The sequence below is a fragment of the Neopsephotus bourkii genome, unplaced genomic scaffold (genome assembly GCF_033783945.1).
Source record: "Neopsephotus bourkii isolate Nb327-2 ecotype Australia unplaced genomic scaffold, CSIRO-AGI_Nbou_v1 NB_1680, whole genome shotgun sequence".
Taxonomy (NCBI): Eukaryota; Metazoa; Chordata; class Aves; order Psittaciformes; family Psittacidae; genus Neopsephotus; species Neopsephotus bourkii.
The window spans coordinates 820,287-833,570 of NW_026902154.1; the positions used below are offsets into that span (position 1 = coordinate 820,287).

Below are 13,284 nucleotides of genomic sequence, written 5' to 3' on the forward strand. Positions count from 1 at the left end.
AGAGCCAAAAGGGAGGCCCTGGCCTGCTCTGAAGTCTACAGGGTTTCAGCAGGCACAGAATTTCAGTCAACATTTGTGGCTTGTAAGAGTCTGAGAGCAGAGAAAGATGTTAAGACACAGCCTGATGCTCATTTCTCTCAGTGTATTTCTGCCACAGAGTGGCAGAGCGCCTACATTTCTTATACAGCTATGGAATATCAAGGCAGATTTACGTCTAGTGGGGCTTTTCTGTGATGCTGAGATGATTTTCCCTCCTGCATAGTCTTATAGCCCTGCACAGACACCTCCTGTTAAGTCTTCCCAGATATTTCAGTTGCAAAGGGGGCCTCACAGTCATACTCATCCCCTCTTTGCCCTCTTGTAGCAAACTCCTAGCCACTGCAGCAGCAGCAGCTGTAAGGAAAGAAAACATGAGATATGCAAAAATCCAGGAAAGCAACAAGTTCCTTCAAAGGACATAGTTGAGGATTTATCCTAACAGGATCTCTTCCTTATCAAGCATTTCCCCCCTCGTTAACAGGAGAATGTGAAAAGCATCTCTATCCCTGTTAATTGTGCAGGGCCTCCTTGGTACAGCTTTCTATGTTCCCAACAAACTCCCTGTGTCCTAAGGGCCCCAGCAGATAGATATAATTATCACACGAATGTCACTGATGGACTCAGCAGTAAACAGGGCATTGCAGATCTGTTCAGTTCACATAAACTTTACAACCCTATAAATACCACACCCCTAAGAGACCATGGCCATAAAACAGAGAGAACAACTGTAGAGATTTCATGTGAGGATAAACACACATCAGAGGACAGAGAGGCTGCTGGTTGGAGAGTTAAATAAAGGGCGGCAAGAGCTCCCCAGCAACCCCTGGAAGAACAGCTTCATTACCTGTCCTGCTGGTGGCTTCTCCATTCGGAAAGTCAGGTCTCTCTCAACCAGAAGCAGTACTCCATGAATACAATTAGGATCTATTTCCTACAACAGAACAGAGCACAAAGCCATTACCAATCTGCCTGGGATGCCCAGGAGGATGTACCACACCAGGTTTATACAGGCTATTGCAATTTATCCTTCAGAGGTATATATCCTCCAAAGGAGGTATATATCCTCCAAAAGCCTGGAGAGCAGTCACCAGTTATAGGAATGGCCATTCTGCAGAGCACCAAGGGCATACCCTTAAAGTAGTTTCCTTCACATCAACTAGTCCTGCAGCATTTAAGGAAGCAAAGAGAGTTCCGGTTTGAGCTACACTAAAAAAAATAAAATCAAATTAAAAAATACAAAACTCTGCAGGGACAAGAAAAAAAAAAAACAACAACAACACATATTCAATGTCCAAGTTTTTTCTTGATAACTTCCCTGTTACTTTTCCTAACCAAAAGGAAGTTGTTGGGTTTTTTTCTCCCCACAGTGCCAAAAATGTCTCTTGCCTTTACTTACTGCCAACTCACAATCAAGAATTTGCAACCCGTTACTACTGTTAAACCAACAGAAAGTCAAAACGTAAGGGATGTCTGGCAGCTGTCGCTCAAACTCCATGATCCAGGAGCAGCTCTTCAACTACTGAAGTACTCTACAGGGGACTGAGAAACAGGCACAGAGTGCAACAGCAGGAAGAGGGAAACATAGCAGGAAGGCCAGATCATGAAGACAGATCCACTACCTACATAATGACCAGGATATCAAGGAGAACAGCTATTTAAGTTGTCATGCCACAATATATAGGGTTATCCTACCTAGATGTGGCCTAAGACTGTCTTTGACTTTGCAAAGATCTCAGGAACTGCCAAGCAACAAATCCATTCCAGTATTGCTTGGCCGTGACAGCAAGGGATACCTGTTAAATAAATGGCTCTGGCAGTGTTTAGGGTTAAAGATCTGACATGAGCAGCAGAGCCAGTGTACAGAGGCAAGTGGACCAGAAGAGACTGAGCCACCTAACCTCTCACCAGGCCCAATACACAGATCAAGACACAGTGGCAACACAAAGAGATCCAGTACTGCAAGTGAAAGCAGCAGCAGAGATTCCAGAGCAGAGGAAAAAGACCTTTCTCTCATCTAGTCCTAAAGAAGGATCTTTTTGAATGGCAGCACAAAAATCCCAACTGAAACACCTTCCAAAACTGTGAGAGGTTTCCAGGTCTTCTTAAATCCCTTTCTCCAAAGCAGATTATTCCCACTTTCACTGTTACTTGAACACTGGTTAAAAGGCCAAAAAGAATTTATTGCATAATTTGGCTGCATTAGGTAAATACTGAAGCCCATCTGAACAGAGGCTGGGGAAGCATTACAACTTTACCAGCACCTCTGAATGTGCCTGCTAGAAGGTGCTGAAGGATGAAGACTAGCCACACTTTCAAGACAATCCATGGTACTAAATAAATTTCTTCTTTCACAATCCCTCTTCCACTCCAAGAGTCATGAGATGTGCAATCTGACTCAGGGATAAAGGTAGTGATGGTGTAAAATGAGGTTACAACAGCCAAAACACTCACTCGCTTGTTTGTTACTCCTGAAAATAGAAACTGGAAAACCATTTCCAAAGAAATCTGTCAGGGGAGAAGTTCAGGGTTTTCCAATCCAAGAGAAGGTAGTATTTCCAAAGAAATCAAGCATTTTTCAACATGTAATTTTCTTTAAACAGCAGAAGAGGAGTCACTCTCATCCAGCACTGATGGAGTAATCCAAAATGACTGAAGCAGATTACAGGAGTGCCTCAGGGGAAAGGCAGAGCTGGTAGCAGCAGGATACTACTTGAGGAAGCCTTCTTGCAGCTTTCTGTACAACTCTTACTGCCTTCACTAACAAAAACAGCTATCTGGAAGCAAAATGACAGAGTCCTACACATGTGAGTGAACTCCCCACCTCCCAAAACAGGCACAGTGTGGATAGCATAGAACAAAAGGGCATCAACAGGAGCTCAGGAGGCACCACAGTAAACACCTATCCTTCTAGTATTATTCTTTAAAAAGAGAACTAAATACTTTCTTCTATCTTTCTCATACTTAAATTTCAAACATTATTCTGTCTCTCTGACCAAAATGGAAGCTCACAACCAGACTTATAACACTGGCACAGTTTGAAGCACAAGCTGCCAGGGAACACCTGTGTAGGTAGGCAGTCCCTAAATACCACGTTCAGTCTCAAAGTGACCACTTCTGATGGAGTGGTAGGAGGTCCCTGGTGTCTAACATCAGACCAAGGTCCTCTGTACTTCTGCAGTAACAGGACATGCAAATAGTCTTCTTGACTGCACAGAGCTTTTCTGTTTACAACTGCTAGTTGTCTTCATAAACATTCTTCCCTTCCCAATCCAACACAGAGATGTGGCAGATCATAGGATCACGTGTTCACCCTGATTTGCAGACTTCAAAAGAATCTCACTCCAATAAGACTCAGGCAGAGGAAAATCCCCCAGATACCTGTCCACTGGAGGCCAGTGCACACATTCCACTGTCCACGCCCTGCCTGCTCACAGAGCAACATATCAACTCAGCACTGCTGAGCAGCAAGGCACCTATGAGTAGATCTCCCCAGTACAGAGCTTACTGGTGAACAACCAACCTGTGAACAAATACCACAGCAGCCTTTACCTCTGCAGAAAATCTTGTTTTGAAGCATCATTAGGCAGCTTCCCACAGGAACAAGCCTTATCTATTCTTGCAGCATGTATGCGCTGTGCATTTCCCTTCACCTCCGTGCAGAACTGCCGGAGTTCCTCCTGCTCCTTCATGAGTTAGCTCTGCTGTGGCACCATATTCTGCCCCAGCTCCTGGTGCTGCCTGGGAAAGAAGGGTTTCCCAGCCACTCATATTCTAAAAAGGAAGGGGGAAGAAAGCTTGCAGAACACAACTGCCCCCACCCTTAAGACGGAGAGGATGAGAAGCTCTCACCAGTTTACTAGGTGGCTCTAGGCAGAGGAACTGACAGTATCCCAGTGCTGTAGGGAAAATTACCTGTGAGCACCAGAAGCTGCACATTAGCACTGAAGTCTGTTCATGCACTTAATCAGGAAAGGTAGAGAAGTGGAAGAAGTATTTCCTCAGACTGACAGAGCTCAATCTAGAAGCCTGTGATATCAGTCTTCCCTCCTTGGGGAGGTTCTCTAGGGTTAACGTATCAGAGCACTGCAGCAGGAAGAGACTCTGCATTAGGACACCTGATCTGTGCTCACCCAGTGTGGAGGCAAGAGGAAAACCAGCCTTCAAAGTTGAACAAGCAACAGTGGGTCTCAACATTTAACAGATTCCACCCACATTAGCATAGTAGGCTTCACAAAAGCCATATAAATAAAATCCTGTTAAAGTAGAGAGAATAGCAGAGAAATGAGCTCCAGAGACAGTCTGCCAAAGATAGGAGACACTGCAAGATGTGTCAGGGATTTCAGAAAGGACCCCAAGGAGATGATCTGTTCTGTGAACCTTAAAGGGGGAACACACAGTTCTGTGCTTCTGCAAACCTCACTGTGCTCCAGAAAGTTTAGTTTGCCTCACTGCAGTTAAAGTCAGATTTCTGTACTTCTCTATATCCTTGTTTCAGAGCCAATGAGAGTGGGATCACAGAGGTAAGTGCTAAAGGATCTCAGAGGAGCCAAGGGATTATTCCTGTGCCATAACTGGCTGATGAGCTAGCTGAACAGGTCTCATTTAGAGTCTACAGAAGAGTCATGGTAATGATCAGAAAACCACAAGCAGAGCCATCAGCCCCTGTCAGTCACTGTTACCTGGGGCACACACTCAGCTCCAACAGTCTCTCTTGCAGCACATTAATCCCTGTTAACTAACTGTTGCACCACCCTGATAATAAGGTGCTCAGAGCCAAAAATACATGATAGCAGGATACTACAGAGGCACTGCAAAAAGCTTCCCCCTACCTTCTTTCAGAGGGTAGGAAACTTAAGGTTAGAATGGCTTTATTCCTGTCATGCTTGTATGAGACTGGGGACAGCCTCTACATTTTGCTGATTTCCAAATCATCCCACTACCATGACCATGAATGTTACATGGGCAAGAAAATCCTCAAAAGCTTTAGCAAGCCCACTGGCATGTGGGCACAACACAGAAGGTACTTGCTTGTTCCTTCTGCAGAACTGAGCAGGGCACCCAATTACTCCTTCATCACAGAGGAGCACACTGATAGAGCTCACAGCTCCACCCAGCCCAGGAAGCAGGAAGACAGACTTCTGACTCAGCTCCAACTCTCAGATGTGGCACTGAAGCATACAAACCACAGAGACACCAGCTTCATTAAAACATTGCCCCATTCCAGTTTTCAGAATTGGAGTCCTAAGAGACCTAAGCTCTGATTTAAAAGGAACACCTGCTTAAACAAGATTAGTCATAGCTGCATCCCAGCATCATCTTGGCTTCCTGGCAGCAGCAGATAAAAGCTACTGGGGAGTGGGGAAAACACAGCCCACTTGCTTTCCAAGTAACTGATATGAAAGCCTTTGACCTGAAGCAATACAGAGTTACAGCATGTCCAATTCCAATCACTCACTGATAGCCACATCAACCGCTGCACGAGCTCTGACAGCTGGCAAGACAAGCAGTGTCCTTCCCTTCCCTCTGCAGCAGGCAGATGCCTCTCCTCCCTGCATATTTCACACAGGCCCGTGGTGCAGGGGACAACATCTACAAGGATGATACTTCATGACAGTGTTTAGAGTTGGGTAGGGGGTGTTCTCAGCACAGAGACAGAAGCAAATCTGGAGGGATATGGAGGGGTGTACTCCTTTAACTCAGACTTCCTTAGTTTTTTGCTTTGTCTGCAGTCTGGCAAGTCAAGGTCATCCTCCTAAGATAGGGCTGGCTCAATAACTCCACCTCTCAAAGATAACTGAAAGCCAGGTACCAGATGGAAACATAAGCAACAAATGGAGATGTAACATCCAAGCAAGACAGCAAGCCAACTAGTGTTCCTTTGCCCAGGCTGTATGCTCACCTGCAGTGTGCTGAATGCCTTGAAGAGAGCGGGAACCGGCGAACAGCGACGAGCATCCACAAGAACAGTCAGACCTAATGCCTGACATTCTGGTCTGCAAAGACAGAGAGAAAGAGGTCACTTTTGTCACCACCAACAATCAACAAGACTATGAAAACAGAACCTGTAATCATGACAGGGTAAAGAAAACCCAGTATGTTACAGCTCTGTAAGAACAGGGAACTAACTGGCCACCTTCTCCTAACCAAAATATATATACATATGGAAACCACCTCCTGGATTTGTTTTTACCTTCGCTATTTCCACCTGAACTTTCCAGTTCCTAGGATACATCTCACTGATGGCAGAGGTGCTGATGGCCACTCTGGGAAATCCACACAGGAAACCCAGTCCTTCCTAATTGCATTCAGGGACAAGCTTGGCCTTAACCACACTGCTTCACAAGAAAAGCCCTTCTGCATCAGCCCCAAAGATCTTGCCCAGTATTGGATTTGAAAGGAGAAGCATAAGAAACAAACATGAGTAGCAGAAGGTTTCTCCTTTTATCCACAGTTTGTTTGTTAACAGAACAAACAATCACTAACAGAGGGTTAAGCTTTACCTATCAATAGTTTAATCATCTAAAAATGAAACAAAGGCTCAGCAGAGCCTGAGATGAGCTGGAGGGAATAATGAAGGTGTCTGTCATACTGAACGGAAAAGTAACTGCAGCAAACTCTAGCCTGCAGACTACAAAACGAATTGTCAGCCAGACATCAATTCAGATTTTCTCAATCCTTGCAGATCCTCCCTCCCTCTCAGCTTGAAGGGCTGGTCCTAAAATATCATGTCACAACACTACCACGGAGCTGCTGCGTGACTGCCCTGTCAGAGCTTCCAAATCCCATTTTCTGAGCTAATGAAGGATAACAAGAATGGCGTGGATGCATGGCAATGTATGAAAACATACAGTACATACCTAATTCTATCACAGCATGTGCACAAGGCAGACACAGAATTGCCAGCATAGAATCATAGAATAGTTAGGGTTGGAAAGGACCTTAAGATCATCAAGTTCCAACCCCTCTGCCATGGGCAGGGACACCTCGCTCTAAACCATATCACCCAAGGCCTCGTCCAACCTGGCCTTGAACACTGCCAGGGATGGAGCATTCACAACCTCCCTGGGCAACCTATTCCAGTGCCTCACCGCCCTAACAGGAAAGAATTTCCTCCTTATATCCAATCTAAACTTCCCCTGCTTCAGTTTTAACCCATTACCCCTTGTCCTATCACTACAGTCCCTAATGAAGAGTCCCTCCCAGCATCCCTATAGGCCCCCTTCAGATACTGGAAGGCTGCTGTGAGGTCTCCACGCAGCCTTCTCTTCTCCAGGCTGAACAGCCCCAACTTTCTCAGCCTGTCTTCATATGGGAGGTGCTCCAGTCCCCTGATCATCCTCGTGGCCCTCCTCTGGACTTGTTCCAACAGTTCCATGTCCTTTTTATGTTGAGGACACCAGAACTGCACACAATACTCCAAGTGAGGTCTCACGAGAGCAGAGGGGCAGGATCACCTCCTTCGACCTGCTGGTCACACTCCTTTTGATGCAGCCCAGGATACGGTTGGCTTTCTGGGCTGCAAGCGCACACTGAAGCCGGCTCATGTTCATTTTCTCATCGACCAGCACCCCCAAGTCCTTCTCTGCAGGGCTGCTCTGGATCTCTTCTCTGCCCAGCCTGTAGCTGTGCCTGGGATTGCTCCGACCCAGGTGTAGGACCTTGCACTTGGCATGGTTAAACTTCATGAGGTTGGCATCAGCCCACCTCACAAGCGTGTCAAGGTCCCTCTGGATGGCATTCCTTCCCTCCAGCGGATCAACCGAACCACACAGCTTGGTGTCATCGGCAAACTTGCTGAGGGCGCACTCAATCCCACTGTCCATGTCAGCGACAAAGATGTTGAACAAGACCGGTCCCAACACCGATCCCTGAGGGACACCACTCGTTACTGGTCTCCAGCTGGACATTGAGCCATTGACCACAACTCTTTGTGTGCAGCCATCCAGCCAGTTCTTTATCCACCGAGTGGTCCATTCATCAAATTGATGTCTCTCCAATTTATAGACAAGGATGTCGTGTGGAACATTGTCGAACGCTTTGCACAAGTCCAGGTAGATGACATCAACTGCTCTACCCCTGTCCATCAGTTCTGTAGCCCCATCATAGAAGGCCACCAAATTGGTCAGGCAGGATTTCCCCTTGATGAAGCCATGCTGGCTGTCACCAAGCACCTTGTTGTTTTTCATGTGCCTTAGCATGCCTTCCAGGAGAATCTGCTCCAAGATTTTGCCAGGCACAGAGGTGAGACTGACTGGTCTGTAATTCCCTGGGTCATCCATTTTCCCCTTCTTGAAAGTGGGGGTTATATTTCCCTTTTTCCAGTCATTGGGAACTTCACCTGACTGCCATGATTTTTCAAATATGATGGCCAGCAGCTTAGCAACTTCATTCGCCAGCTCCTTCAGGACCCACGGATGGATTTCATCAGGACCCATAGACTTGTGTATGTTCAGATTTTTAAGATGGTCTCGAACCAGTTCCTCTCCTACATTGGGCCCAAGGTCTTCATTCTCACAGTCCCCACGTCTGCCTTCCAAGACTTGGGTGGTGTGATCAGAACCTTTGCCAGTGAAGACCGAGGCAAAGAAGTCATTCAGAACCTCAGCCTTCTTCAAATCCTATGTAGCTACTTCACTCGAGAGCTTCCTGAGGGGGCCTACATTCTCCCTAGTCTGGTTTTTATTTGCTATGTACCTGTAGAATCCCTTCCTGTTATCCTTAATATCCCTAGCCAAGTTTAATTCTAACTGGGCCTTAGCTTTCCTAACCTGGTCCCTGGCTTCCCGGACAACATCCCTGTACTCTTCCCAGGCCGCCTGTCCTTGCTTCTACTTTCTATAGGACTCTTTTTTCTATTGAAGTTTCCTCAGGAGCTCCTTATCCATCCAAGGAGGTCTCCTGGCCCTCCTGCTGCACTTCCTTCTAGTTGGGATGCAGCACTCCTGAGCTTGTAGCAGGTGATCCTTGAAGACCAACCAAGAGTCTTGGGCCCCCCTGCCCTCTAGGGCTATATCCCATGGAACCTTACTAAGCAGGTTCCTGAAGAAGCCAGAGTCTGCTCTCTTGAAGTCCAGGGCAGTGAGCTTGCTGCACGCTCTTCTCACTGTCCTGAGGATCTCAAATTCGACCATCTCGTGGTCACTGCATCCAAGGCTGCCCTGGAGCGCCACATTTCCAACGAGCCCTTTCCTGTTGGTGAGCACAAGGTCAAGCATGGCACCTCTCCTTGTCGGCTCCTCTATTACCTGCAGAAGGAAGTTGTCTTCCACGCAACCAAGGAACCTCCTGGATTGCTTGTGCTGGGCTGTACAGTCATTCCAACAGATGTCAGGGTGGTTGAAGTCACCCATGAGAACAAGGGCCTGTGAGCGTGAGGCTTTTCCTATCTGCCTATAGAGTGCTTCATTCGCAGATTCCTCTTGATCAGGCAGTCTGTAACAGATCCCCACAGTAATGTCTCCCATCACTGTTCTCCCTTTAACCCTGACCCACAAACTCTCTGTTAACTGCTCCCCTGTCCCCAGACAGTTCCATACTCTCCAGCCTACCCCTAACATAAAGGGCAACTCCCCCTCCGCGCCTGCCAGGCCTGTCTTTTCTAAAGAGTCTGTAACCTTCCATTCCAAGCATGCTTATTGAACACAAGCCAGTTCACCCTAGCAGTTGATCCCCATCTCTACAGTTTTGGGACAATCTGCATCAGGTTCCTAGGGCAATAAAGTCAACCTGTTCCACCCTCTGCCACAGCTTACACCCCCAAAAGGAAAAGCCTGTCAGCCCAAAAGTGTCACAAACCTTGGGATGCTACGCAAATACAGAAGAAGGCGCACAAGCTCAGTGGTATTGCAGTGGGGATTTAACCAGACTGTGTTCCTTGTTGTTATTATGGTCACTGCACGTCCTGATTTATCTCTGGTACCTGTAAAAAGAGGAGGGGGAAACAAAATGTCACACAAGGAAGTAAACAGAGTCTGATTCTAGGTGCGTATGCCCCATATTCCCCTACTACCACCCCATCACCTTCCTGGAAATGGACTAATCAAGTCCACAGAACTTGTGGTAGGCTATATACGCCCTTCCAAAGTATCCACATGCTGTCTGAGTAAAGTAGCTGAGCTCTGCTTGTCTTTCTCTCACAGTAGTGCTGCATTTGTAGTGCTCTCTTCTACACAGCCAGATGTTCTTCATAAAATATGGCTGAATTTGGCTAATGATAACCCAACCATGTGAGAAAAGCAAGAATCTCAAATTCCAGGTAAATAATCTCATCTTTTAACACCCTAACTTATGTTACAGTATTCACATTGCTGTCAGATGAGAGAATGCAGGCAGGTTTGCAGAACAACATGTGCTACCTAATAAGACTGGGCATCCACATGGAACCAGACATTTCCTCCTGGGAGCAAAGCCCTGGAGGAGCAAGAGCCCAGTGCTCTTAATCACAGCTGCAAAGCATGCAGACCAGAAGGGCACTGTTCTGATGAGGGCCAAGTCAGCACCAGGCTGTCATTACTGTCAGAGCTTGCTCAGTGCCTAGGAATAGATAAGGCACAGCACGGGCAACACAGCTGAGCAGTGATACATTGAGGAAAGAGAAACCCCTCTACTTCAGTCAGCCAGAAGAGTTCCCTGCTCCTGCCTTCCAAAAGCCCAAAGACATCACAGGAACCAAGCCTGCTCTAGGAGCTCCAAAAACTGAGCGATAGTCTGGCTTTAGGCTTCAGCCACAACATGCACCAAGAACTCTGAAGGAAAGGAAGAGAACTGAAGAACCAGGGAGGTAACCAATTTGGCTAACAGTAGGGACTACACCTCTCCTGTGTGAAGAGTAATTCACAAGAACGGGAGTCAGTTCCTGCCATACAAATTGTACGGAGGGGTTAGGGTGGGAAATTCCAACCACAAGACAGAACCAGAGGCTTAGAGAAAGTACTGTCATTCTGTCTCTTCTGAACTTTATTGCTACCACAGGACATACAGTTCTGGACCACCTCTCTCCCCATTCCAGGGACAAGCATGCAAGTGGACAGGTAAAACATGTACAGACAGCCCCAAGCAGAGAAAACTGCCATGGTGCGACCTCAAGCCATCACTAGGACGTGACTTGAGTAAGAGCCACCGACACAGATGGGCATCATTCAGGAGCAGGACTTTCTTGCTCCCAGGGACCAGACCTGTGGCACAGGCTCCCTCCTGCTAACAGCAGGGACAAAATCTTCCACTGTCTGTGTGGCTCAGGAGGAGGCTTATTACTCCCACACTACTGTACTCTGGACACTGTGTAATCAAAGAGCTAGACAGAAATTAGAAAAAGCTTCCTAATATACCTTCTAAGGGGATCATCAGAAGATAAAAGCAAAGCACTTGGTTACTGGGCAAACGGCTCAATAACCCAGGTCAGTAAAATCTTCCTTTCTCTGAAGCAACATCTTCTGTCCGTTAGGGTGGCTGGGCATTGCCAGAACTAGAGTAAACCTTGAACCTCCTTATAGGAGCCTGGGAATTGCCTAGCCAGGGAAAAAAAGCAAGCACTAGGGCTAGGTTCCCAAGAGTGGCATAACCAGATGATCCAAGAGCAGCATACAGAATTGAAACTCCTGAAAGGAAGATTTATTCCCAACTCCATAAGATACTAGATAATTAATTAGCTCTTATTGACTATACCTTATAAAAATTATCCCTTCTAATGTAATTAATGTATCATTATTAAGGTATAACAGAAAGCATTTAAGTAACTGGTGAGGGCATTCCCTCAGGACTTAGCTACTGAAATCCAAGGAGACACATGAGATCAAAGATGTCACTCAAAACTAATACTGCTGCTACAGAAAACATGATTCTTCCCTTAGAAGTGATGTCAAACCCAAACCTTGTGTCTTAAATGCACCTCAAGGATACATATCTTCATCCCATACTCAGACACGTTTGCCATGTTTAACAGCTGTACATTTCTGGTAGGACTCTATGACAAAGGAAACAACTAGAACACTGGATCACAGTCTGGCTTCTTCAACAGCACAGACTATGAGCTTCTCTGACAGACCCCTCTCTCAAACCCTGTGATTTTTTGGCTGTTGTACACAGTATGAGAACATCCAACCTGCTCAGCAGACCAGAAGATTAGAAATCCTCCTTTCCAATTTGTTTTAACAATTTACCTCCCAAGGCAAAGTTACATTCTGTTACAAAGTCTGAGTGTACCTCAACTCTGCCCTGCAGCTGGTTTCTCATTCACTTTTTTCTGGAAGACTGGACAAATCTTATTTCCCTTCCTCCTTCCCTGCACAGAGGTGTTTTCACCTCATTCTCAATCATCTTATGAAATGCCTGCAAGTGTTCAAGGCTGGGCTGCACAGGGCTTGGGGCAACCTGGTGTAGTTGAAGGTGTCCCTGTCTGTGGCAGGGGGTTGGAACTGAATGAGCTTTAAGGTCCTTTCCAACCCAAACCATTCTAGGATTTTAAGATAAGCAACTTCCCAGTCTCTTGCCGTAAGACATCCAATTCAATCACACAATGGCTGTCACCCTTCCTTGCACCACCTCCAAAATCAACCGCTTCCTTTTATAACAGAGGCAGCGGAACAGCCCAAACTATTTGAGAGGCATCATCCCAAGTATACACAGGTTAAAAGCACTTTCTTAGTCTGACTAGTCATCCCCTCTCCTTTACACATCCCAGGTCAAAGCTGGTCTTGCAGTCCCAGCACTGAGCAGGAGATCATAGAATCAGGTTCCGGTTGAAAGGGAGCTCCCATATCAGATGTAAACACCGAATAACGTTTGACCTATAACTGATCTCAGCAATACAATTCTGGGAAGCCCTCTTTTGACAGCTAGTTTTGTCATCTGATACTCAGCTATGCTATCGTTCATCCCACATGTTGCTTCAGCCACACCTCACTGGGATATGCCAACACTATGTGTCATGAAATCAAATGTTTTCTAAAAATCTATTATATCTAGGCAGCTACATTTAATCAAACAAACTTCTAATTACCAAGAATAAAACTGGTTTTACAAGAGCACTGTCAAATGGCATCTTCCATCCTTTAATTATCTCCCAAGTGAATCAAGGTCTTACTGTTTCGACCAGGTCTGATGTCAGGCCCATCAGCCTATCATTAGCTGCTCCCTCACTCTTTTCTTTTTGAACTACTGGGATGAGCCCACAGATATGGCATTTCTGACTCAGAGGTGCTTGGTTTACATTTTCAGAGTCCTGGGAGCAAGTTAATATGACTCTCA

General features: G+C 46.2%; 1 protein-coding gene across 4 annotated transcripts in view; it reads right to left on the reverse strand.

Moving 5' to 3' along the window:
* The window catches only part of LOC133224437 (pleckstrin homology domain-containing family G member 4B-like), a 92,984-nt gene that overhangs the window by 48,042 nt on the left and 31,658 nt on the right, over positions 1 to 13,284 (reverse strand). For all 4 annotated transcript variants that reach the window (XM_061375921.1, XM_061375920.1, XM_061375919.1 and 1 more), the window contains 3 exons: positions 9,835 to 9,958; positions 5,939 to 6,032; positions 884 to 970 (listed from right to left, as the gene is read on the reverse strand). In XM_061375921.1, the coding sequence (XP_061231905.1) occupies positions 884 to 970; positions 5,939 to 6,032; positions 9,835 to 9,958 (305 nt within the window). The remainder of the gene's footprint in view (positions 1 to 883; positions 971 to 5,938; positions 6,033 to 9,834; positions 9,959 to 13,284) is intronic.